The sequence below is a fragment of the Vitis vinifera genome, chromosome 12 (assembly GCF_030704535.1).
Source record: "Vitis vinifera cultivar Pinot Noir 40024 chromosome 12, ASM3070453v1".
Lineage (NCBI taxonomy): Eukaryota > Viridiplantae > Streptophyta > Magnoliopsida > Vitales > Vitaceae > Vitis > Vitis vinifera.
The window spans coordinates 3,549,053-3,575,562 of NC_081816.1; the positions used below are offsets into that span (position 1 = coordinate 3,549,053).

Consider the following 26,510-nt stretch of genomic DNA (forward strand, 5'->3'; position numbering starts at 1 on the left):
GATGGTTTTGGTTGGATACGGAAGGTGATCATGCGAAACAAATATTTATTGGTTTTCTACCACATTTATTTTTTCTATAACAACCTGTACATGGTTTGAAGCACAAAATTAGCAAAATGCACAATCATTTAGGAACCCTGAGTAGCCCTTGCCAATGAGGATGCGCAATAGTCCTGAACCCTGGTAGATCAGGATTTGAAGGGCGCCATTGCAAACTATTGGTATACTAGCAAACTGTTTTTAATGTAGTAAATCAAACCAAACAAACCTCCCAACTTACCAATAACATTAACAGAAGATGCTATGTAAAAGCTTACACAATAACTAAATATGAAAGGAAAACCGTTAAACAATTTACTAATGTGAGTATAGAAGGATAAACTGAAACTGCATCAGTGTACAAACAAATAGGTTCCAGTCTATGTTTGTTGTTCTCTTATGAAATTAGTACCATACCCCATAATAAACCTATCACTTTGGATCACATCTTACAATCACAGTTGTTGTCCAATCAGTCGCCAATACAACACTGACCAGCACCCTTAACTATAATAAAAGAACAAATACTGAGTGTTGTCCATGTTCCTACTAGATTCCTTTACAATATTGAAGGAAAAATGAACAGCCCTATTACATTGCTGTTACTGCATCCCATATGCTCCAGCAGCAGCATTACCAGGTACTCTTCCTTTCCCTTACACGTTGGCCATTCTTGTACATAAAGTCCTCATATTCAGCATAACCCAACTGCCACTGTTACAATGGGATGTGGAATACTTCATCAGATACATCACATATAGAACATAAATAATGGTTTTACAATTGGAACAAATCACATCAGCACACAACATGATATGAATTAATAAATTTTAGACAAACTACAATCAACCCTTGGTCATTTTGGTACGTAGCAGCAAATAGGAAGAAACTTATCATGAACTATGAAGTCACAAATGACATGCGGCCATAATTGTATCTCTGACACTGTTGCGTTCATTGAGCACTAGTTGCAGCACTAGCTGGAGTTTGTACATGTTCGTCTTGTCCTACGGAAATGGGAAAAAATTATTCCATGCGGTTGGGAAAAAACAAAGAAAAACAGTCCAAGTTTGACAGTGTAAACCAACTCTAACCTTTGCCACTGAAGTAGTTAAGGTCGCCCCATTCCAAAATTCCATGAACTTTAGAACGAAGACACCACAATCAGACCTATAACACATCAGAAATGTGTTAGATGATAGAAATATGATAAATCAAATTATTTAGAAATGTTTGTTTTCGTTGGAATATCTGAATACTTTACCCATTCAGCTGTTGGAGAAGGTGTGGTTGGACATGCACAAAACTTGAGACATCCGCATCCATATGGATTCTATATGCATGCAGTGCTTTGTGGAGTGCCATTGATAATCGTCGTGTTGCAGCACTGATGTTGTTGCCCCGCCTTAGGGGCAATGACGAAAGTATCTCAACTCTTCCAGCTGCAAAATTAACAACATGCACGTGCCAGTGATTATTCTCGCAAACCGGGATGAACATCTGCATAACAATTCAAGAGTTATTAGCTTTTATGTCATTACTTTATAGTCATTCCCAATACCCTTGCATTTATTACTATGGAATTGAACTTTAGCTATGTTCATTTACCATGTCACATGAACTAAGATCATGGCCCAATGTGTCAGGATCCAGATACATAGCGCATCTTTCCAGGATGACTTGTGTGGTTGCATTAGATTTGAGGTTGCTCAGAACATCCTATTCAAGGGTGAGGTGAATCAATACAAACATCAACATCTACTCTTCTAGTTTCAGACCAAGTGAATTTAGGATATTAGAGGGCTCACCGAGAACGAAGGCTCAAAAAAGTGTGCGCAAGCTGGTGGTGCTTGCTGTCCATTCATCATGCGAGAGACAATCGCAACAATCTGCCAAAGTTGTGTCAAATAACATATTTTACAACCTCCATCAACACTTTATCGATTCATTTGACTTATTAATTGTGAATTTAGTAAGGCATAAGGATAAGTAACCTACCATTGAATTAACCCACCGCCCTGCATTTAGACAGGAAAGTTCCTCCCGTCTAATGTACATCCCATACATGTCGCACAAAATCTCACTACAATGACATGAAAGTAAATTTGTCATTATGATGTAGAGTTATTGACCTATAAAATGATTATAAGAATGAGTTTTAGAAATCTTAAGTGTACCTAGGATCACCCATTTCAGCCAAAGCATAATCTGCTACTACCCGATCTGCATGAGGTATTTTTGGGAATTGTTTAACACATTGGGTGACAAACGGACTTTTGCAAGCGGGAATACGCTTGACAATCCTCTTAGCGGTCCGCTTATATCTCTTCATTGATGAAGGTTTAGGGGCTTGGCTGCCACTCCCACCTGCGCCTTCACCTTCTTCCGCATCCTCTACTGTCACTACTGTCACTTCAGTTGGAAGGGATACCTCTGCCTGAGACTGTGGAACCAGTGGCTCGGAATAAGTGGGAGCTGGTGATGGTCCCATTCCAATTGGCGAATGGGGGGTTGGTACGAGGCTGTCTTCTGGTTCAATTTCCTCAGCTGATGGTTGCCTCACTGGTGTTGGCCGCATTGGTTGATCTTTAATGTGGTGCTCTGTTGATGGGCAAGGGACGAAAGAATTCCCCTCTGATCCATCGGGCCGGCAACGTAATGCACCCACATCCCGCACCAAAGACAAAGCTAATCTAAGCATAGTCTCTGATGTCTCACTGATGCGGGCTTCAATAACTTGTTATAAAGTGGAACAACAAATATTATAAGCATAGTATTGTATGGAGTTTGTATGGAACAACATGTATGAGTGGTTAGTGGCTATGCAATACCTCTGTAGCATCGTCACCGGCTGTGGAGGTCGAGGCTACTGATGGTAGCAATATGTGAGGTGTGCTTTATGGCTGCTCCTGTGCCTGCACAATGCACCATCAGTTGAATTAGAGAAGCAACAAATTGGGACTGACTTGAATAAGCTACTATGGTCATTTAACTAATACGAAAAGCTATGTTCATTTATAGCATACATCCACATGCCCATATCCACCGAAAGTTGATATTTCAGCCGCTAAGCGGTGCTTTATGACATCATCACTCCATGCGGCAGCAAGCGGCCGGGTCACCTCAACAATAACTGATGGCATATAGAAGAATGCCATATAAAAGAGCTGTACAAGGGTAGTATACGAAACAATAAGCATTAAATTATGAAATTGCAGTAACGATGAGTTTTAAAATAAAATGTAAACAAAGTTGAACCTAATTGTAGAATACTGTGGACCCTTGACTGTACCTGGAGGAACATGAGGCAGCCTCGGATGTAAGTAGGCTGCTTTTGCCAATATTCCCTAATGTCGTCCTCTAAGTGTTGCAGTAGAAACTTAGCCCAATTCCTTTGGACACCAAGATTAGAATCCCATATGGTGTCCCATAGGTCATGGCTTCCTTCAAGTTTGGAATTAGGTGCCAGCAGAGTGGCATAAGAAAAAATTAAAAATGATTTTAAAAAATCATCACCAACGGGTAGATTGTCAAGGTTTTGCTCCAAAACCCTTAGAGTGTATGTGCGGTTGGAGGGGCCTGTTCTCTTAATAATAACCAAGTCTTCCCCGGAGTTAGGGATGCCCATGACTTGGCTGACATGTTGTTCATTAACATTAACATTGACAGCACTGCCAGTTGCCATTTTAAGCCTGTGGTAGGTAAAGTCATATTGAGATATGAGCCACCCGCACAGCTCATATCTCAGCTCCCGACAGGCAAATGTTAGCAGGCCCCCAAATCCCTGTGATGGCTTGGTGTTTTTCTGGTGGTAAGCGCGCAATCACAGTGATGAATTTCCTTCCAGAACATCGGGACTTTGGGAGCTTTTCCTACAATTAAAATTAAATATTGGTCAGTGATAGGAAAATAGAATATATGGAAATATGCATTAAAGGTGAAATTGAAGATTGAATGCATTGTTGAATGAAATCCGGGTTGCCGACATGTGCACATGTTGTAGGGACATGTTCCTTCCTTTTCCTCCTTTCTGTTGCCATGCCTAGAATAAGATGACCTTCTCGTTCAGATGGATATAATGGAAGCGTAATTAATTAAACCTGCAAAGTAAGAACTGTTAGCGTACAGTTGTGGCTGGTATTGCACAAGCCATGAAGAAGTGTGGTGAAAAATAAATTTTGTTAGAGTGCATGAAAAATGAAGCAAAGGTTAAGGCAAAAATTGGTTTGATTGCACTCTTCAAACCATGGGGAGTATAAAAGAAAATAGCACTCAAATCAAAGGACAAATATGCAGATAATTAAATGAAATAAGCCAGCTGACACTGATATTAGCAACCAGCCTCTGAAAATGCCACCAAATGATACATGGGAACACAAACTGCAGTATGGTTAAAATGGCTTAAGCAATGTAATCTTAGCAAATACATGGGATTTGAGTAAATACCATTAAAACAAGATGTAGTGCAAACATAGTTCGGACTTCGTGAAAGAACTGAATCAGCAGACAAAATATAATGTAACTCAATGAACATTGCAGGTGAATGGAAAGACACAAAACATTCAAATAGTAACGATGATTGGGTGACAACCAGTTAGTTGAAATAGAGTAATACAAGATCAGCATAATGCAATAAGTAGACAGATATGCATTTAGGGCAAAGGATTTTTGCAGGTTTTTCTGTTGTGGCCGAACATATGACAACGAGAGCAATAAACAGTCCGTTTATCTTGAAATTGAGACTCAATGCGCTTCTTCCTTGGCCTTCCGGGAACGCGCTTTGTATGTGGAGGCTTTAGAGAGAAGAACACCTCCCCGGTGATAGATCGAACCAAACCATCATCGTCCACAGTAGGCATGTCATGGGTCTCTATGCCGGAGAAAGAGCCCCCATATATCAACTCTTGCATTGGGTATTTGTAGCAATCATCGACGAAATCAGTAACATTTTGACCAATGGAAATAATGACGGCTGTGGCATGCTCACAAGGGATTCCCAACATTTGCCAACCCCTACAAGTGCATGTACGGTTCAGAATGTCTACATTCAACAAGGCTCTCCCGATACATACCCCAAATACTCCATTCTTGAACGGTGTGACTGGATACACCGCACCCTTTGCAATATTTTCCTGCACCTTAGCTTCAATTTTTGGCCCTATACACCATTTCCAATTCTTGGACTCTTCTTAATGCTTCACAAGCATAGAAGCTAACTTGGACATGTGCTCCAATAAAAAGTTACAAATAGAGTGATGTCTTTCAATCCGTAACCAAGCATTAAATGACTCGGCAAGGTTCGTAGTCATTTTATCCCATCTTTGTTTTGGGAATTTTGACATGGCCCAATGGTGCGGCACATTTTCTTCAACCCATGTGGCTAAAGCCTCGTTGTATTTTTTTAGTTCAAACATGGAAATGTTATAATCATGTTCTAACCTTCCATACGCAATGCTATCTAGGAATTGCAATGCATTTTCTTTACCCTTGTTCCCTCGTGTGTTATGCTTGGACAAGAAACTACTAAAATTCTCCTTTAGGTGACGGTAGCAATAAGCATGGTTTTCAATGCCAAACACCTCAGGGACACTACGAAGCAAAGCAGGATGTCTATCTGAGATAATAATAACTTCCTTGTTTCCCACAACTATCTTCAGTTTTTCCAAGAACCATAACCAATCTTCATAATTTTCCGAGCTCATCACTCCGAAGGCTAAGGGGAATATGGAGTCATTAGCATCGTAAGCGGTGGCTGAAAATAGAGCACCGCCATAAGGCTCATTCATATGGGCCGAATCAATTGCAATGATTGGTCGACACCCCCTTACAAACCCTTCGATAGATATTGAATGAGCAACAAAAAGCTTCTCAAAATGGTCGTCATCGGAATAACTCAACTCAACACTCGATCCCGGATTTGTTGCAAGCATTCTTTCACACATCCATGGCAACAATTTGTAATAATTCTTGGGTTGTCCATAAATGCGCTCCTTAGCCTTCTCCTTCATTTGCCATGCTTGTAGGTAAGTTAACTGGATGTCATGTTGCCTTACAAAGTCCTTACAAATTTGGCGTGGTTGGTATTCAGGAGTAGATCGAATGACATCATCAATGACCAACGATGCACGAGTGGATCTCACTAAAGGCTGAGACAAGACAACATCTTCCAAGCAATGGTTATGCACATTTCGGAATGTGTGTACTTGAACAATGTTTGAATCCCCTATTGCACGCGCAGTGATTTTCCAAGGACAATCTTCAATTGTGCATACTACGGTCATGTGTTTTGGACTATTCATTTTGTAAGAATATCGAAATTTTCCAGCCAAAGACATCAAATAGATTGCATCTCGAAACTCCGACGCATTTGGGAAGGTATGTCCACTACCTACAATTGAATGTTCGAACCGGCTTGGTTGAAGTTGAACGGTATTTGTCATAGCACATCTTTGGGAAAACCCAAATGACTGAATTGTGGGCGACTCATTAGAGATGTGTAATGGGGGCTCGCCAATAGAGGAAACATGAGCTGAGTTTGAAGCAACAATGGGGGTTGGGCCACTGCAAAAAACATAAGGAAAGAATTTGATCCTCCATCAATCTAAGTGTGAAAAGCGATTATACAAAAGGGAACATTATTGTGGAAGGACATTAGGTACCTAGTAGGGCAAATGAGGTCATCACCACATTCAGTACACTGGGAGATGTAGACATGACAAAACATGTCATTGAATTTGAACATATTGACTATGTCGCCATCATTATGCAGTGGCAATAGACATGATGGGTCAAACTTGACTGTGAATTCCAATTTAATGGAATTGGAATCCAAGTTCAGTATACCACATACTTTTGAAACGAATTCAGATTGTGAGATATTCTTGCTAACAACACTGCAATTGGTCCGACCTCCCTTATATTCGACGGACCCAACAACAATCTTAACAAGCTCACCACCTTGATGAATGTAACAAAACATCTCCTCTTCCATTTCCTTATTGACATAAAGATTTGTTAAAAACAATACAACAACGAAAGATTGAGGAATTATGCATGTTCATTCCATAGACTTTAAGGTTCAAACATGCTAATTGGCTGATGCACACAATTAAGGTTCAAACATGCTAATTGGCCGATGCACACAAGTAGTGTGCAACTCCAACTACGGTAGTACCTAAGGATATCTAACCTAGTACTTAAAGATTACTAAGGTTAGACCTAAGGTTAATTAAGATAGTACCTATGGTATAGTCTCAAATAAAGGTACGGGGAACCAAATGAGCAGAGTAGTCAAACACATAATGTCATGATAGCTTGTATGTGGAAGTGAATACAATTTAATTTATGCATGACTTGAAAATAGCCTGTAGGTCCTATGTTTGACAAACTGAATCCCATTGGGTTAACAATAAAGACAACTTTTATTCACATATGAATTATTTGAATATTAAAAAATGAAGTTTCCAGTCATCACACAGCTTGTACCCAAGGTTGGCTCAGGTAGTACCTGATGTTGACTAATGCAGTACATACAGTCGATTAAGGTCGTACATTCAGGAATAATGAGGTAGTACATAAGCTTAACTTACCAGTACAATAAGGTTAACCAACTAATCACCAAAACAAACAATATATAGATAAAAATGCATTTCATCCATTCTAACCAGCATTCCCTATTTTCTATTTATGTTATGAAGGGAATTAAACCAATGCATGGATACCAATAGTTCCTATATAGCCTTTCCTATTACCATCTTCTAAAACGGATCTCTGAATCAATATCAATTACTAATCAACAAGAACATTAACATATAGTAACCATACATATGTTACTATATGTTTGAAGAAATGGGACGTGATTTGAAACTATACATATAAAACAAAAACAAAAAAACACAACGAAAACTTTAGTACCCATCAACCATCAATATCACAAAAACCTAAAAAACTGAGTAATTTGGAACAACTTTCCCATCTAAAAATCACTATTTCTTAAGAACTTTTTTCGCTCTCAAAATGAAAACTTCATCCCGAAAAAATGTTCCCTTTTGGTCATCCACTGCATAGCTCAATCCAAAAACACAATCCAATAAATGGGTTTCACTAAAAATGCATTGTTTCCCAATACCCAAAAACACCACTAGGAAAAAAAAAATTCCTTTTTCGCTAATCAATTCAAAATATGTTTTTCTCAGTTCTAAACAAAAACCAAAACAAATGCCTTTTTCAACTAAAAAATTCCCAACCCATATTCTTGCCTTCACTTTATATCAAAACAACAGAGTTGCGATAATTTGTCAATCCAAATAAAACAGTACAAAATCATATTTGAAAAAGACGATGATGATTCATTACCAACAGATTTAAAATTTCAGTACCAACTCCTAAATGCCAACATTTGAGCCACGCCTAGTTCAGAAAAAACCCACACAAACGGCAGATTTTCATGAATGAGAATGCGAATGCAAAACACGAAACGAATGGCTTACCTCGATAGAGAAAATCTAAGATGTGACAAATCAGATTAAGGCCTTCTCAACTGAAATCTGCTTCGCCTCGGTGACGGAGTGAAGAAATATGAGAGGAATGGGTATCAAATGAGAGAGAGGGAAGAAAGAACCCTCGGCTACACTATTTTTATGGGATTTTCTGCTTCACCTTGGTGACCGAGTGAAGACAGATGAGAGGAATGGGTGCCAAAATGAGAGAGAGGGAAGAAAGAACGGTCGATCGGCTAAGGTTTTCTTGTGGGAACCTCTGCTTCGCCTTGGTGACGGACTGTAGAAAGATGAGAGGAATGGGTACCAAATGAGAGAAAGGGAGGATGAACGGTCGGTCGCCCAGGGTGTTTTTGTGGGAAGCTCAATATTTGATTTTGCACAAGACAACCGGTTCAGTTTCAGCCCGTGCAGAGATGGGTTGCAGACGTAGATACCTGGAGGGGCAATTTCGGTAGAAAAAATACAGCCGGCTCAGAGTGCATGAATCTGATATAAGTTTCCACATTAACAGATGTTTTTCTACTTTCACAAACCTGGGTTCCAAAAACAATATTATTACCATATTGGCCCATGAAAACACAACTTTCCCATTATTCAACTGAACATAGCTCGATTTATGTGCCAACAAAAACAAATTCTTTTCTAGTGTGACAAACTCCAAACACTAATCATGCACCTTAGAAATCCAGTTACTTGTTGCTTAGATAATCTGAGTGTGATTCAGAGTGCGGCCATCTGACCGAGCAACAACCTTAAAGAATCCTAACAAATTTACTTGATCACTCTTAGAAAATCCAACAGTCATGCCTACATAAAGGAAAATAACATGAGGCTTCGATTTGAAGAGCCGTTTCCGAGAAGACTTGCTTTGAGCTACCCAAACAAAGACATTTCCAGGATGCATGTAGGCATGAATAAAGTTGTCCACCAGAAGCATCTTCAGGAGAACACGAGTCCCGGTGTGAGCGAGTGCACTTTTGATTCGTTTTTGCCCTTCAAGATCATCAACATGGTGTGAGACACTCTCATCGTCCTCATAACTCTCTACCAAAATAGCAGGACGCATAAGTGGATACACGGGTTTAGGAAAAGAAACATCTTTCCATCGACAGAAATTGTAATTGCACTGATAAGGCACACTAGATGCAGTACCGACTCCCAATGCGATGGCACCAACACCGACTGCATCAAGAAAAACACATCCATTGCAATCACGTGCTCCCCAGACTGCGCGTATTGAAAATCCACAGAGGTAGACCTAGATTTTGTGCACGAGGAGAACATTCTGTTAAGAATGTGAGCGGTCGATACAAACCCATGTTGTTGCAACTGAGCCAAGAGCTTTAAGTCGACTAAACCCTTTTCTGATGATAGGAAAAACTGGCTTGTTCAGGATAAGGCTAAGTATCTGTTCTCCCATTGTGCAAGTTTCACTAGATGACACTAAAGGATTTTTGGAAGAGAGAAATTGAAGAATTATTTACTTGTGATTCTCATTGATATGGTTAGTATATATACAGATTGCATGAGCACGAAAATAGGAAACTGATTACAAAGAAATAGGAAACAAAATAAATTGAGTAACTATACAAATAAATGGTATAACTACAAATATTCCAAAATATTCAAAACTTGGAAATCCCTTGATTTTCTCCCTTGACTTTCTCAACTTGATTGTATATCCTTATCATGTCCCCGCAAGATGGACGGCCGTGGAGCAAGTCCAATCTTGGCCTTGAGTGAGTCAAACTGAGGACGAGCAAGAGGTTTGGTAAGAGCATCGGCGAGTTGATCAGAGGCAGAGATGTGGGACACTCGTAGCAAACCATTTTGAACTTGTTCTCGGATAAAGTGATAGTCGAGGGCAACATGTTTCATGCGCGAGTGAAAGACCGGATTGGAACAGAGATTTGTTGCACCAACATTATCACAATAAATAACTGGTTGTTGGGGAAGAGTGACATCGAGTTCGGTGAAAAGAGAGCAAATCCAACGAATTTCTGCAGCAGTAGAGGCCACCGATCGGTATTCAGCCTCAGTGGAAGAGCGAGCCACAGTTCGTTGTTTCTTAGAGCTCCAAGAAATAGGGTTGTGACCCAAATAGATTATGTATGCACTGGTGGAGGTGAAATCATCTTTGTTACCTGCCCAATCAGAGTCAGAAAAGGCATGAAGTGCTAGTGGGGAGGTCCGACGAAGCGTGATGCCGTGGTCTAAGGTGCCACAGAGATACCGCAACAGACGCTTGACTGCATTCCAGTGGTCACTTGTTGGTTGATGCATAAACTGAGAGAGTTTGTTCACCGTATAGGCAATGTCAGGCCGAGTGAGGGAGAGATACTGGAGGCTACCAACCACTATTCGATACTCGGTCGGGTCAGATAGTGGGGTTCCTGATTGTAAAGTGAGAATTGGACTAGTTGCTAGTGGTGTAGGAGCAGGCTTGGCTTCAGTCATGTGAGTTCTGTTAAGTAGATCGGCAATGTATTTGCGTTGACTGAGGAAAAGACCATTGGTGTGGGAGGTAACTTCCACTCCAAGGAAGTATGTCAGGGGGCCAAGGTCCTTGAGAGAGAAACGCTGAGAAAGTTGTTGAATGAAAGTCTACGCTGCTTCAACATTATTCCCAGTGATAATGATATCGTCGACATAGACTAACAGATAAAGAATGGTGCCATGGTTATTGAAGATGAACAAGGAGGTATCAGCAATGGAATTGATGAAGCCAAATTGGAGAAGAAATTGGCGCAGCTCATGATACCAGGCACGTGGGGCTTGTTTGAGGCCATAGATAGCCTTGCGTAGCTTGCAGACATGATGAGGATGATCACGATCAATGAAGCCCGGTGGTTGAGACATAAACACATCCTCAGTGAGAGTGCCCTGAAGAAAGGCATTGTTGACATCAAGTTGTCTTAGTGACCAACCCTGGCTGACCGCAAGGCTGAGAACAAGGCGGACAGTGGTAGGTTTGATGACGGGACTGAAGGTTTCAGAGTAGTCAATGCCAGGGCGTTGGTGGAAGCCTTTAGCAACCAATCGAGCTTTGTACCTGTCTATGGAGCCATTAGGTAAATATTTAGTGCGAAAGATCCACTTACAACCAACCAAATTTTGAGTGGGATGAGATGGCACTAGGTCCCATGTCCCATTACGTAGTAAAGCATCAAACTCTGCAGACATAGCTTGTCGCCACTTAGGGTCCTTGAGGGCTTGGGTAACAGTGGTGGGTTCAAGGGTAGGTTGTTGGAGTTGGGCTGTGAGGTTAAGCTTTTGAATTGGTTTATGGATGTTATGTTTGGAGCGAGTGACTATGACATGAGGTGAGGGTGAGAGGTCGGGTGGTTGATTAGGGTCATTTTGAGTAGGCGGGAGGGGTGGGTTATTGGCACAGTCGCACTTGGTTTCTGGTACGGGCACACTGGAATGGTTGTCAGGCTTTGGTGTAGGTGTGGCATAGGTGGTATTATTTTGGCTTGGGTCTTGGGATTGGCTTGGTGCGGTAGGAGTGAGCAGACTTGATGGGGGAGCAGAGCCGACATTCACGGATGGTGTGGCCATGACTGGTAAAGTGATAGAGCACCATTCAGAGATGGTGGATGAAGTGGCGCGAGGAAGAGAAGTATGAGAAGTGACAAAGGGAAAGATTGACTCAACAAAGCGGACATGACGGGAAGTGTATAGACGAGCGGTGGATGTGTCAAGACATAGATAGGCACTTTGAGTGGGAGAGTACCCGACAAAGACGCAAGGGGAGGAACGAGACTCGAGTTTGTGGGATGTGTATGGGCGAAGCCAAGGATAGCAGAGACATCCAAAGCTTCGAAGTTTGGAGTAGTTAGGGAATGTGCCAAAGAGTTTGAAATAGGGTGAGAGGTGGTTTAGAGTCGGTGTAGGAAGACGACTGATGAGGTAGACGGCAGTAGAAAAGGCAAAAGACCAATATGATAGAGGCATGGATGCATGGGTAAGTAGAGAAAGACCCGTTTCGACAATGTGACGATGACGACGTTCAGAGTACCCATTGTGTTCAGGAGTGTCAGGTGGATAAGTAAGGTGTGAGACCCCGTTGATTGTTAAGAATGAGGAGAGAGCTTGATATTCCCCCCCCCCCATTGTCAGAGTAGAGAGTTATAATTGGACGGTTAAAGAATTTTTCGACTAGGGCCTTAAAGCGCACAAAGACATCATGCGTGTCGGATTTGCGTTTGAGGGGATAAAGCCAGATATATTTTGTAAAATGGTCGACAAAGATGACATAGTATTTAAAGTTATCAGTAGAGTAGACTGGTGATGTCCATATATCAGTAAATATAACTTCAAGAGGGGAAGAGGTAGAGAGAGTAGAAGTAGAAAATGGTAATTTATGACTTTATTGCATTGACACGAATTACAATTAAAATTGAAATTGGACGGACGAGAGACATCTAAATGAAATGAAGACATGATATTTTTGAAGATTGACAAAGAAGGATGACCGAGCCTATGATGCCACTCGGACAAAGTGGTCTTGACACTAGAAAACGCAATTAGAGGACGTGACTGGGTAGTGGAGAGTGGCCATTCATACACACCATCCTTAGTTCGACCCTGCAAAAGAATTGCCCCCGTGTGCAGATCCTTCACATGAAAAGAAGAGGGTAAGAACTCAATGGAAGTATTGTTAGACTTGCAAAATTGAGAAATAGAAATAAGATTACGTTTCATGGTAGGAACACATAAAACATTAGATAGAGTAAAGGAATGAGAGGGAGTGGTAAGAGAGGTGGAACTAGTGTGAGATATGGGGAGAGCAGAGCCATCGCCGATCATAATTTCATCTGTGCCATCAAAAGGACTGTGGAGAGCAAGATTGTGTAGGTCAGTGGTGACATGATGTGAGGCTCCACTATCAAGTAACCATGTGGTGTTGGGGGGAATGGTGGTTGTAACATTTGCTTGAGCTTGCCAGGGAGTTGGTGGTCGAGATTGTGATGAATTGCCGGGACGAGAAGGTGGCTGCACCTGCGGAAACTGTTGTCGGAAAAGAGGACAGCGGGAGACTACATGACCTTGAGTACTGCACCATTGGCAGTGACCAAGGAATGGACGAGCAGGAGAACGGTTGTCGCGGGTGTTGGTGGGAGAATTTCTTATGATACCTTGAGTGGGTGCGGATGTGGACCCAGGGAGCCGAGGAGTGCGATTGGTGACAGACCATGGAGTGAAGCGAACATTGGTGGCATGAGCAGATGCCGGTAGGGGTGAGGGGCTTATCTTGTTGAAGAGAGACAATTCTTTGTTGATGAGTTTTTCATGGAGTTCATCAAAAGAGATGGTGGAATCACGACCGTTGACAGCATCAATGATGGACTGATAATTTTCATCAAGGCCTTCAAGTACTTTTTCAATCAGATCTTCTTGGTCAAGAGGCTTACCAAGAGCAGCAAGTTCATCGGCCCGAGTTTTTATGGACTGCATGTAGTCTGTAATGGACTGAGAACCTTTGGTGATGTTTTTAAGATGGTCTTTGAGTTGCTTGATATGGCCACGAGATGGGCGAGCATAGGTGTTGGCCAATATTTGCCAGGCTTCATAAGAGGTTTTTGATTGGGTGATGAGAGGAACTAGAGTAGATGAGAGAGTGCCGACAAGGGCTCCAAATAATAGTTTGTCTTGACGTAGCCATGTTTGATATGCAGGGTTAGTAGAGACAACATTATTGGTGGTGATGGTGGTTGGAGGAGCAGGGTGGGATCCATCAATGAATTTTTGTAGATCATAGCCGATGAGAATGGCTTCCATTTGGGTTTTCCAAGAAAGATAGTTGGTGGGTGTGAGTTTAATGGAGTTATGGATAGTAATCATGGTTAGTGGTTTTGTGGGTTCCTGGGCATTAGGAATGATGAGTTGAGAATTCTCAGTGGCCATTGGAATGAGGAGGATGAAAGGCTTGCTGAAGATTGAAGAACGTGGCTGGGAAAAAAAAATAATTAAAGAACAAACCTTTGCTCTGATACCATAAAGGATTTTTGGAAGAGAGAAATTGAAGAATTATTTACTTGTGATTCTCATTGATATGGTTAGTATATATACAGATTGCATGAGCACGAAAATAGGAAATTGATTACAAAGAAATAGGAAACAAAATAAATTGAGTAACTATACAAATAAATGGTATAACTACAAATATTCCAAAATATTCAAAACTTGGAAATCCCTTGATTTTCTCCCTTGACTTTCTCAACTTGATTGTATATCCTTATCAGACACTACCCTCCGGACTCTTTGATAGTAGGAAATCATTGAGTGTTCCAATCACATTATTATGCTGAGTAAACACAGTTCTTGTGACCAATCAATCATGGAGTATGGGGTAGAAATTAGTCATGATGTTTTTCTTGATGTTTTTCTTAATCAAAATTAGTCATGTTTCACAAATTTTCATACAAGTTTATAAACTCTAAGTGAAATCAAAGTAGAAATCATAATTTAGAGGTTGAAATTAAATGTAAGTACATTGAAACTATTTATATTTTTAAATTATAATTTATCAATTTGTATTAAAGTATAACATTGTATTTCTAAAAGGGCATTTTAGAATAATCATCTTTTCAGAAGAAAAAAAAAGGTAAAAATCATCTTTTTAGAATAGAATTTTAATATGAGCATAATATATATAGTTTTTAAAGAAGACGCATTTCCCCAATTTTGGTGAAACTGGGGGAAAAAAATTTTAGTTAAAATTTGTGCATGGTTGTTGAAATCTAATCTTATAGGAGTTAAAATTGTTAATTATTATCTTAGTGAAGCCAACATAGATCTATGACTATTGTTTTCTTATATCCAAGTAATCCTGGTTCTTTGTGATACTATTTTGGAAGAATAATTGTTATAAAAAACTCAATAATATTATATGGTATCTATCTTTTTGTTTTATTGTTCTTAACAATAAGAATATGAAAGAGTAAAAATTTCTTGTAAAATTTAATTTCTTAATTATATTATCATCAAATAAATAAAAGATTAAATGCTACTATAAAAAAATCAAATTAAAAATTAAAGCTGAAATTGTAAAGAATATATTGATTAAACTCGAAAAAAAATAAACAAAATAGAAAAATAAATAAGTGATTTTAATATAAAAGATCAAGTAAAAAACAAATAAAAGTATACAAAATATTTTTATTCAATTACATATTATACCAAATTTGCAAGAACAAAGTTTATAATATTTTTCAATGTTTTCGGAATCGAAAAAATTATCTATTTACAGTTCACTAGTTGAATTAGTGTTCGAATCAGATGACATCATAATATGTATTTTATATTTATTAAAATTAAAAATATTTATAAGAAATTTAAATATATAAGAAATTAAAATTAATAATATTTATTTTTCTTTTCATCTTTAATATTATCACATTAATATAAATAAATGTATTGATATTTTAAAATTTTGTTAAATAAAATATATATAATGTGAAGATATTTATCGAAAGTTATTTAATTTATATATATATATATATATATATATATATATACGTTATTAAAAGTCATTTATGGTTGTAAAAAATATTATATTATATTATTTAGAATTTTATTATTATAAAAATTTTGAAAACATTATTGCTATGTACTTTTGTTGTTGTGTGAACATAGGCAAAAAAGCTGGACTAGCAGTGTGGTGTCGTCCTCGCCTCTTGAACTGGAGGCCGGTTTCCCATTCCTCCGTCCCACGAATCCCGCATGTAAAGGGAATAAAAGAGCTTTATATCCATCCACAAGGGAGAATTACCCAATAGGTGGGATAATTACTGAAAATGGGGGTCTCTCGTGATAATTCTTAGGAAGGATGATAATAGACTTAAATATCAAAATCGTCATTCAACTAAAATTTTTAAAATTAAAAACATTTAAGATTTATCAAGACATTTATGGTGTATGGATCCCATATTTATTATAATGATTGATATTCAAATTTTGATTTTGGATTTAACCCTTACAATTATTATATATAATGATAATATAATTTGTTATTTAAATTTAGTATTTAAAACAAAAACACTTCTATAAAATATTTTCAAAATATCATTTATTGGTTTTCTTTTTTACATTTTTTATTTTTATTCTAACTTTTAATTTTATTAAGAAAAAAAAACTAGTGCTATAATTATACAATAAAAATGATGATTTTTTCATATATATATTCTCAATGTATCTTGTGGATGATATTAATACATTTGATATGTTGAATATTAATAAGGTATAAAAAGTGTTCTTCAATATTATTACTTTTATTATAAAATACATGTACAACAAATATATGTTATAATTATAATATAATACACTTACATATTATAATACATTACAATAAAACCTAATTAGGAAAATTTTGTAATTTTTTATAAAAAATGATAATTTTTCTATGATCATATTGTATTTTTCACAACATACTTATATTATAAATAATTTCTAAAACCAAATGAAATACTAATTTGAATTCACGAGACTCGTAATTCTTTATATATATATATATATATACAAAAATTATTAAATAATTTCAGTGCACTAAATGAATATTGTTAATATACTGATGCGATGTGTTAATACCAATAGAGTATGAATTAACGTTTTTAGAATTATTACTTTTGTAATGAAATATAGTTTCGACGTAAATGCATTATACTTATAATACAAATACACTATTATTATAATATATTATAACATAATTTAATTTATTTTTATTTAATTTTTTATGTGTTATATTACTCGATAAATAATCGTGAGTTTTTCATTTAATAGTTGTGGTTGGTCAATTGAATATTTATATATTATTCAATTGATTAGTATTCGTAAAAAATAATTATTCATTTTATTATGGTAGCAAAGTTTTTAATTATATGTTCTATATATAAAACGATATAATAACGTTAGGGTATTGTAGACCCCCTCAGCGGCAGCGGCAGCAGGTTTTTCTTTTTTTAGATTATCATTTTATTCCCTTTTCTTTTGCTTTTCTTTTTTTCTCTCTCTCTTATTCAGAACCCGAGAATGAGCTGGGGGTGGCAGCCAAAACAGGGCGGCCATAGGACGAGATGGGGAGGTTTTTTTTTACGGCGAGATGGGACGGGAAAGCAAGTAGAGACTTGCCAAGGAAGAAGAAAACAGGGGTCGACTGAAGAGAAAAAGTAGGGATCTGTAAAAAAAGGGGGGGGGGGGGGGGGACGGTAAGAAGAGAGGAGGAATCCAGAGAGGGAGAGAGAGAGCTCGGAGGGAAAAACAGAGTAAGCTGAGGGGTATTCCGGAGACGCAAGCTAGAGGAGTTTCTTTTCTCGGGGAGGAGGCGAAACAAAGGCGGAGGTTCTGTGAGATCCAACTATTTTTGCTTGAGGGAGCATTCAGGTAAGCTCACCACGCATCTTTTGCTTTATTTTTACCACCACTGTTTTCTCTTTCTCCTCTAGTTGTTCGGGGTTCCGCTTTTATGCTTGGTTAGGAATAACAGGAGTTATGTTTGAGTAGTGTCAGTTTCCGGTTTCTTCATATGCTCGCTGATCGTTTCATTCGTTATCCCTCTTAGTATTGGTTTTAACCTGGAGAAGCTTTGTTTCATTTTGCTCTATGTGAATATATTAATTGGTATTTTCTCGTTTGAACCTGCTTGCTACCCTTTCCCACCAATGCAAGCCCATTGTAGAAGCATCAGATGCGGTTTTTCTCTTCATTCATATGTTATTTGTTTGCTTTTCCTGGCTCTCCTCTGTTCTGGGCTCTGTTTTTTTCTTTTTGTTGTTCTTTTTATGCGCTCGATCTAGGGTATGGATCGATTGGATATCAGCCAGAGGGAAAGGTTTTGGGTTTGTATTAAAGGAATCCGCTGGTAGGTATGTATGCAGCAACTGTTTGCTCTTCATGCTCCTGATATCAATCCTCTCCCAAACCAGTTACCCATAGCCAATATCCATCCCTCCCATTTTCCCATTGCCTTCCCTCGCGAGCTTCATCTTTTGTTCCTATCTCCGACGCATGCATGACCCCTCCCACTCACTATACCCTCACGCACCACTCATCACGCCCCATACATACCGAATTTATTTCCCATCCATCATCACCCATCGTTGCCATACCCATGCAAACCCATGATTCCTACCCTTATGCCCGCGTAAATAAGGTTCCATGCACAGAGTTAAGACCACGTGTTTTCATATGCCGCACCCCTCCCGAGCCTCCATTAAACCCATTTCCCTAACCCTTTTCCAATGCCTTCCCTTGAGGTCCGTTTTCCATCAAGGTCACTCCCCATTACCGCCAGCCATCCGCGCTGTCAATAACACCCCTACTCATTTTCATACTCATCCCTCTCATATTCCGCCATTCTCATACAAACGAGACCCCATGCACGCAGCTGCACTTCCAGCCTAACGTTTGGCTCTCGGGCACTTCAAACAGAGCAGGGAGGCTGCCCAGGAATTCCACTTTGCTGGGTCCAGGGACGGGGCACGCATGCAGCCGAGCAACCATTGAAGCTCCTTCGCTTTCCCTCTCTTCTGATGGCTAGTGGAAAACTCACTGACTGGCAGCCCTTGCAAAACCAAGATGTCGCATCTCCTTCTCGTCTTTCTGCAGCGATATCATCATTCCCTATCCACCTTGGGCACACTCATGCGCGCATCCAACCACATGGCTTCATTTCGCATGGCCACCCTCCTAAGCCCACTGCCAAAGCCCACTTGCTCCATTTACTTTCATGCATACACGTAGCGGAAGCATGGTTGGTCCAACGGAGGCAGCTATGTTTATGCAAATGGTAGCTGGGTTCAGGCTGAAGTCAAAGTTTGATGAGGAGTTTTTAAGGAAACAGGTGTTGGAGTTTGCCTCAAGAGGGATATGTCGAAGCCCTTTTGTTTCCCACTGATGGCATTGTTTAAGCAAATTGGTGGATAAAAGTCAAAGACATGAGTTTTTTATTATTTTTTTATTTTTCATTAGTGGCAAGGTTCCAGCAGGCTTCAAGATGGTTTATTATTATTTTTTCCATTTTCTCCCACGTGCCATCTTCTTAATCCCATTTTTCATGTTAAAAATTTCAATTTTTTTTAAAGTCACGTCATCAAATAATTCTTTTAAAATCCCAACGTTTCAAATTCATTCATTTACTCGTTTATTTTATCTATTTTATTCATTCATTTTTTATTTATCCATTTATTTATTATTTCTAAGAATATATATATCTAACATTCAATTTTCCAAAACTAATATTTTAAATCTAATTCTTCAAAATTCAATCCTCGAAATAATTTTTTTTTTTAGAACCTTAACCTTAAATTTAATTTTCCCAAAATTCAAATTTTCAATTCCAATATTCCAAAAATTCCACTATTCACGTTCATTCGTTTAAACATTATTTTTGTTAGTATTATTATTATTTCATATTTATTTATTTATTTATTTTAAAATTTTCAATCATCAAAGTTTAATTATTCAAAAATCTGACTTCCGAATTTAATTTTCAATCTAAAAAAATTCTACTATTCACGTTCGTTCGTTTAAACATTATTCTCATTATTATTATTATTATCATTATTCCATTCATTTATTTTACAAATTCCAATAATTAGAGTTCAATTATTCAAAGGTTCAACTTTCAAACTTAATTTTCAAAATCTCACTATTCACTAATTCATCCGTCCAAATATCGTTTTGATTAATTAGTAACATTATTCCATACTTACCCATTTATTTCTTTTAAAAATTTCAATCATTAAAGTCTAATTCTTCAAAATTCCGAATTCTAAATTTAGCTATTTAAAATTCCAATTGTCCTATCTCCGAACTTAATTTTCAGTTTCCCATGCTCCAATTCCCGTATTTACCCCGCTACTTATTATTATCATTATCATTATCACCTTATTCATTATTTCTATAAATTCCGCCTTCGAATGATTTCTAAGATCTCCAATTTTTATACATCAACTTTCATAATTTCTACGTCTCAAATAACATACGATTCTGATTCCTTTCAAAATTTAACTCCCATAATTCCAATTTTCGTAACTTAATTTTTCTTAAAAATCCCGAACTTTCAAAATCCCAATTTTCTTTCAAATTTAATTTCTAAATGTTCTCATTCTTACATCTAATTCCTAAGAATCCAATTTTCAAATAATCTCTAAGATTCCGATTCTCAAATGAATTTCAAAAATCCAGTTTCCCTTCGAACAATTTTAATCCCTGTTTAGTGATGCATGTAATATGTTTTGTGCTCTATATGGTGTACTAACCCTCTCTATTGATAGCGCATGGTGGTTCGTGGCCCAGGTATGTACCCATTTTCTCTCTAATCGTTGTCTATGCATGTCTCGATTCTTATGTGTGCACGATCATTCAGGATATTCATTGATTTACTCATCAATTGTCACGGCAGCTTCATTTTATTAGTAGAGACCCGACTTTAGGGACTTAGAGGGGTGCTACGGTCCTTACCGTACCTTCCTGATAAGTAACCTGACCCCCGAACCCGATCCGGTTTTTCACAGACCATCTTTTCCAAAATAAGGAGTCACACTTAGGGTTTTTCTTTCTTATTTTGTTTACCCTTTAAAAATAAAACAAAAATAAGTGGCGACTCCAAGTCATTTTTCTTAATCAATAAAGATCATTTTTTCGAAAACGAAAATCGAGCTCGCCATCGAGTGGGAAACGCATTGAGCCGAAATGCGGGGTCCATAGGTATGTTTTTTATTTATGAGATAAAAAGTAAATAATATTTTTTTCGGGTTTAAAAAATATATTATTGATTACTTGTAATTATATGAGCCTCGTTTGTACTTATTATTAAATACATATTCAAGGTAAAATTATCCTTTAAAAAATTCTTAGGCCGAGGGAACCTTCCTATTAATATAAGTCATCCAGCCCACCTTATGGGGGTAATTCTCCCCATATACCATGGGTCCAAATCGGCGGCCCGGTCAGTTCAACGACAGTACGATGGCACTCTGAACCCTGTGCTGCATCTGCTCACAAAAAGTACACCACAGTTGTCTTTCACTCTCTCTGCCCATTCACTATGCAAACACGTTTATAAAATTGGTTATTTTATAAACGTTTCTCTTTCAAATGGTTATTTTATATTAGTAACAAAAATATTATAATAATAAAAAAATCAATATTACGTAATTGCTAAAAATGAAATTACATCATGTTGTAAGATATTTCATTTGCCTATTAATAATTTTTTATTATTTATAAAATTGGGTTGAATTTCAATATTTTTTAAAATAAGTCTTATTTATTTAAGTGAAATTTTTTTTATAGATAAAGTCACAAAAATCATTTTTCTAAATAATTTATAAAAAGATACTTTTCCAATAAAAATTAAATTAAAATGCTTTTATAAATAAAATTGTAACAATTCATTCCATAGCAAAGGTAAATAAAGCCATTTTCTTATCAATTAAATCAAGCTTCTCTTTTTTATGAAATTGTTTTTAATAAATTCTTTTAGTAACAATAAGATTTTGTTCATATTTTAATACATCTCCTTGGCAATTGGGCAAAGATGGCTGGTAGTGACATGAATCCAAGCATGAATTAGTCCGGGCGTTGTTACTTGCTACAAGGGTTATGAGCATGGAAGGAAAAATAATTAAAAAATAAAAAAAATTAAATTACTTCAATCACAAAGTTGAAAATAATAAAATTGTGTTTGGAAGTATTTGTACTTAAAGTTTTTTAGTAAAAGTGTTTCCCTAAAAGGTGTTTTTTTTAGAGAAAGCAGCTATAAAATGTTTTTTCAAAAATATTTTTTTATTTAAAAACACTTTCTTAAATCACTTGTTATAAGTCACCTTAGAATGACTGACGGTGTTGCACATATCAAAAAGCATTTATGCCCTAGTGCCATTTTATTATTTTATATCTTAATTTTAGATATTTTTATTTTTATTTAATGATTTATATTTGAACGTTAATTTTCAATATATCATATTGTATCTTTTATAGCCACGTTTATTCAAATATATTTTTTATATTTATAAATATTTTTTCTAAAATATGATTCGAGAATGCTGACATGTGAATCGCATGGGGGTAGGGCAAGCCATCTTGGACCCATTAAACTTCAAATTCCATGATTGACTAGGACTTGCCCAAAAATTTCATTACCCCAGATGCCCACATGTGAATGCAGTCTCTGACAGAGTAGGTGGGAATAAACCAAAATGCATTTATTTATTTTTCAAGATTTTAATTATTATTCACCTAAAATCCTTCATAGGGATTAAAATATTAGACCATTGGATTTGCTCTCCTCAATAGGGTTGAACTTTGATTAGTACGTTTATATTATTTTTTTCCTTTTTCGTCAAAATGCATTCTGTCACAAAATTAATGTAGTCAAGGAATTGACAAGTGAGAAGAGAGTCACTTTAAATGATTCAGCTGTCCACATTAAAGATAAGTCACATTTGTGGTCCATACTCCCCAAGACTTTAATTTGAATTTAGCTCAGACTTTTCGTATTTTATTTGTGTTTTTCTATTTAAGCTATCAATACATTTATAAATAAGTGATTTTAATATAAAAGATCAAGTAAAAAACAAATAAAGTACATAAAATATTTTTATTCAATTACATATTGTATCAAATTTTCAAGAGCAAAATTTATAGCATTTTTCAATGTTTTGGAAATCAAAAAAGTAATATATTATCAGTTCACTAGTTAAATTGGTGATTGAACCATAGATGATGTCATAATATATATTTTATATTTATTAAAATTAAAAATATTTATAAGAAATTTTAAATATATGAGAAATTAAAAGTCAATAATATTTTTTTCTTCATCTTTAATATTATCAAATGAATATATATATATATATAAATGTATTGATATTTTAAAATTTTGTTAAATAAAATATATATAATATGAAGATATTTATTGAAAGTTATTTAATTTACCTATATATATATTAAAAGTTATTTATGGTTGTAAAAAATATTACATTATTTTATTTATATTATTAATATTACATTATTTTATTTATATTATTTATAATTTCATTATTATAAAAAGTTTGAAAATATTATTGCTATATAATTTGTTGTTGTGTGAAGATCGGCAAAAAAACAGGAGTAGCAGTGTGGTGTCGTCCTTGCCCCTTGAACTGGAGGTTGGTTTCCCATTCCTCCCTCCCACGAATCCCACATGTAAAGCAAATAAAAGAGCTTTACATACACATGATTAATGTATTTTTATTGTCAATAAATTTTATAATAAAACTTATAAATCTTATAAATTTAATAGGAAAAAAAAAAGTCTTCTAGAATTGATTTTATAATACACCATACCAAGATCACATGAATTGCATGTGTCGGTGGACAAGGTTGCCAAAATTCCTTATTCCTATACAGAATCTTTTCATTGTTATATTATCATAGTCGAAACCCAGTAGTATATAAAGAGGTTACGAGTGGAGGATGGATATGAAATAAATAAGAGGCCTTAGAGATCAGGGTGTGAGACATGGATTTGGCAAATGGTGAGAGATCTAGTGAGCTGCTTCAAGCTCAAGCTCACGTTTGGAACCACATATTCAACTTCATAAATTCCATGTCACTGAAATGTGCTATTCAACTTGGCATCCCAGACATCATTCACAACCATTGTAAGCCCATGACTCTTCATGAGCTGGTTGCTAAGCTCCCTGTCCGTCCGAATAAGACACTCTGCGTTCATCGCCTCATGCGCATTCTTGTTCATTCTGGATTCTTTACCAAGCAAAGAGTCCAAGAAAGTGCGGACGAAGAGGGTTACGTACTTGCAAATGCTTCTAGGCTCCTCCTGAAGGACCATCCTTTGAGCATAACACCCTTCTTGCTACTGCTCGACCCAGATTTAACGGAACCATGGGATTATGCAAGTGCTTGGTTTCAAAATGATGATCCCACCCCGTTTTTCACTGCCCATGGGCGGACACTTTGGGATTATGGTTGCCATGAACCGAGGTTTAACAACTTCTTCAACGAGGGCATGGCCAGTGATGCTCGCTTGGTCACCAGCGTGCTGGTTAAGGAGTGCAAGGGCGCTTTTGAGGGGTTGAACTCGTTTGTTGATGTTGGCGGTGGTACGGGAACAGTGGCTAAGACCATTGTCGAGGCGTTCCCACACTTGCACGGCACTGTGCTTGATCTCCCGCACGTGGTTGCTGACTTGCGAGGAAGCAAAAACTTGACCTACCTCGCAGGGGATCTGTTCGAAGCAATTCCTCCTGCAGATGCCATTTTACTCAAGGTATAGTGCCCCTAGTTTTCTTCTTTATTTTTTTAAGAATATTTGCTCAGGATATTGATTGGATTGGACTTCCGATGTATTAAGCATACTCCAATATGCCTGCCTAAGCTCCTAGCTAATGGATTCCAACAGTTGATTACTTTTATGAATGACTACTAACGCTTTCTAATAATTGGATTAATGTAAATTATATCAAGCAGTGGATATTGCATGACTGGAGCGATGAAGAATGCCTGAAAATACTCAAGCAATGCAGAGAGGCAATTCCAAGCAAAGAAAAGGGAGGAAAGGTGATGATCATAGACATGGCGATTCAAAACAAGAAAGGAGATGACGATGAGTCCAATGTGGAGACACAACTCTTCTTCGATATGCTGATGATGGTTTTGCTCCCGGGTCGAGAGAGGGAGGAGAAAGAATGGAAGAAGCTGTTCCTGGATTCTGGTTTCAGTGGCTATAAGATAACGCCCATATTGGGTTTAAGGTCTCTTATTGAGGTTTATCCTTGATAAATATTTCCAAATTTGTGTGTTTAATAAACTCTGACAAAATTAATTGCCAGAGAGTTAGGACCACCAATCCCAAGTTTGTGTTTGCTTGCAGGGAAAATAATCCATGCATCCTTGTTAAATTACGTGAATCATTTCTGTTATCTCATCGAGATGCAACTTCTATGAAAATGTATTATTAGAACCAGTTTGGAGTGATTTTAATAAAATTGTTTTTAATTTGCTTTTATCAACACTATTATTAGAATTTTTTTTTTTTTTAAGATGATGTTTAGATATGAATCAATAAAAATGCTCTCATAGTATTTTTGCTCATATGTTACATAATAAAAATTCAATTTTTGGAATGCGTATCTATCAATTATTACTTTAATAATCACTACAAGTGATTAATAGATTTTTAAAACGATTTTTTAAACTATGCTAAACACATAAGTTATGTTTGGTTCCAAAAAATTTGAAAGAAAATGTAATGGAAAAAAATTATAAAGGAAAAGTAGAAAGAAAAAAAAAATTAATTGATAAATTATTTTTATTTGTTGCTTCAAATTCATTTTACTTATTTTAATTCATTGATATAATGATTAAATAATTTAAAAATATACAAGTACTTTTTAACTAGTTTAATTATATTTGATTTTCTTTTATATCAACTAAACATGAAAAAATCATTTTTCTTTATATATATATATATATATTTATTTATTTATTTTCTTAGTATTTTCTGCGAACTAAACATAACCTTAATTAATTTTTTTTAAGGAAAATAATATAAAGTATTAAGAAGATGTTTTAATTTATAATAGGTTATGATGGTTTCTAAATTTTGTGTGGGTAAAAAATGGGGATGTCTAAATAACATGAAAGAGTACTAGAAATTATTTTTATCTTCATTTTCCTCCATTTCTTGATAACTAAATAAAAAGTTTTCATTGAATGATGCAAAACATAATATAAAGAAATAGTTTTTTATTCCCTTATTGCTCTCATTTTCTCCATGATAGGGCTAATATTTTTTTTTTTCATCCATATATATTTACTTAAAAAACATCACAATTCTCTGTTCTATTAATGAGATTTTTATAATACAATATTTGAAAGTTAAAAAATAATAATTAAAACTCTAGACTTTGGGAAGTATGTCCAACATCAATTTTAAAAAATGTTTTTTTTCTTTAAATAGTT

At 36.5% G+C, this 26,510-nt stretch overlaps 3 protein-coding genes across 3 annotated transcripts; 1 reads left to right on the top strand and 2 right to left on the bottom strand.

Annotated features, from left to right (window-relative positions):
• Positions 1-1,260: 1,260 nt before the first annotated feature.
• Positions 1,261-1,947, bottom strand: LOC132254794 (uncharacterized). Its single transcript, XM_059741339.1, has 3 exons — positions 1,848-1,947; positions 1,648-1,758; positions 1,261-1,539 (listed from the first exon to the last, which is right to left on the bottom strand). Exons 1-3 carry the CDS (start codon positions 1,905-1,907, stop codon positions 1,300-1,302), a joined length of 411 nt encoding a protein of 136 aa, XP_059597322.1. The 5' UTR covers positions 1,908-1,947; the 3' UTR covers positions 1,261-1,299.
• A 2,744-nt stretch (positions 1,948-4,691) lies between these two features.
• LOC109123461 (uncharacterized) lies at positions 4,692-7,030 on the bottom strand. The gene is made up of 3 exons (XM_019223354.1): positions 6,699-7,030; positions 5,479-6,600; positions 4,692-5,052 (listed from the first exon to the last, which is right to left on the bottom strand). The coding sequence occupies exons 1-3, from the start codon at positions 7,028-7,030 to the stop codon at positions 4,692-4,694; spliced, it is 1,815 nt and encodes a 604-aa protein (XP_019078899.1).
• A 17,002-nt stretch (positions 7,031-24,032) lies between these two features.
• Positions 24,033-25,514, top strand: LOC100255808 (trans-resveratrol di-O-methyltransferase). The gene is made up of 2 exons (XM_002278362.4): positions 24,033-24,816; positions 25,017-25,514. Exons 1-2 carry the CDS (start codon positions 24,049-24,051, stop codon positions 25,323-25,325), a joined length of 1,077 nt encoding a protein of 358 aa, XP_002278398.1. The 5' UTR covers positions 24,033-24,048; the 3' UTR covers positions 25,326-25,514.
• The last annotated feature ends 996 nt before the right edge of the window (positions 25,515-26,510 follow it).

Bases quoted from the DNA above. Each gene is read 5' to 3' on its own strand.
- LOC109123461 (XM_019223354.1), bottom strand. From the start codon at position 7,030: ATGGAAGAGGAGATGTTTTGTTACATTCATCAAGGTGGTGAGCTTGTT. The intron at 6,601-6,698 runs GTACCTAATGTC...TGTTTTTTGCAG, and splicing joins GACCTCATTTGCCCTACTAG to TGGCCCAACCCCCATTGTTG. The intron at 5,053-5,478 runs GTTAGAACATGA...ATGCACTTGTAG, and splicing joins GATAGCATTGCGTATGGAAG to GGGTTGGCAAATGTTGGGAA.
- LOC132254794 (XM_059741339.1), bottom strand. From the start codon at position 1,907: ATGATGAATGGACAGCAAGCACCACCAGCTTGCGCACACTTTTTTGAG. The intron at 1,759-1,847 runs GTGAGCCCTCTA...ACCCTTGAATAG, and splicing joins TTTTTGAGCCTTCGTTCTCG to GATGTTCTGAGCAACCTCAA. The intron at 1,540-1,647 runs GTAAATGAACAT...ATTGTTATGCAG, and splicing joins ATCTTAGTTCATGTGACATG to ATGTTCATCCCGGTTTGCGA.
- LOC100255808 (XM_002278362.4), top strand. From the start codon at position 24,049: ATGGATTTGGCAAATGGTGAGAGATCTAGTGAGCTGCTTCAAGCTCAA. The intron at 24,817-25,016 runs GTATAGTGCCCC...TATATCAAGCAG, and splicing joins CAGATGCCATTTTACTCAAG to TGGATATTGCATGACTGGAG.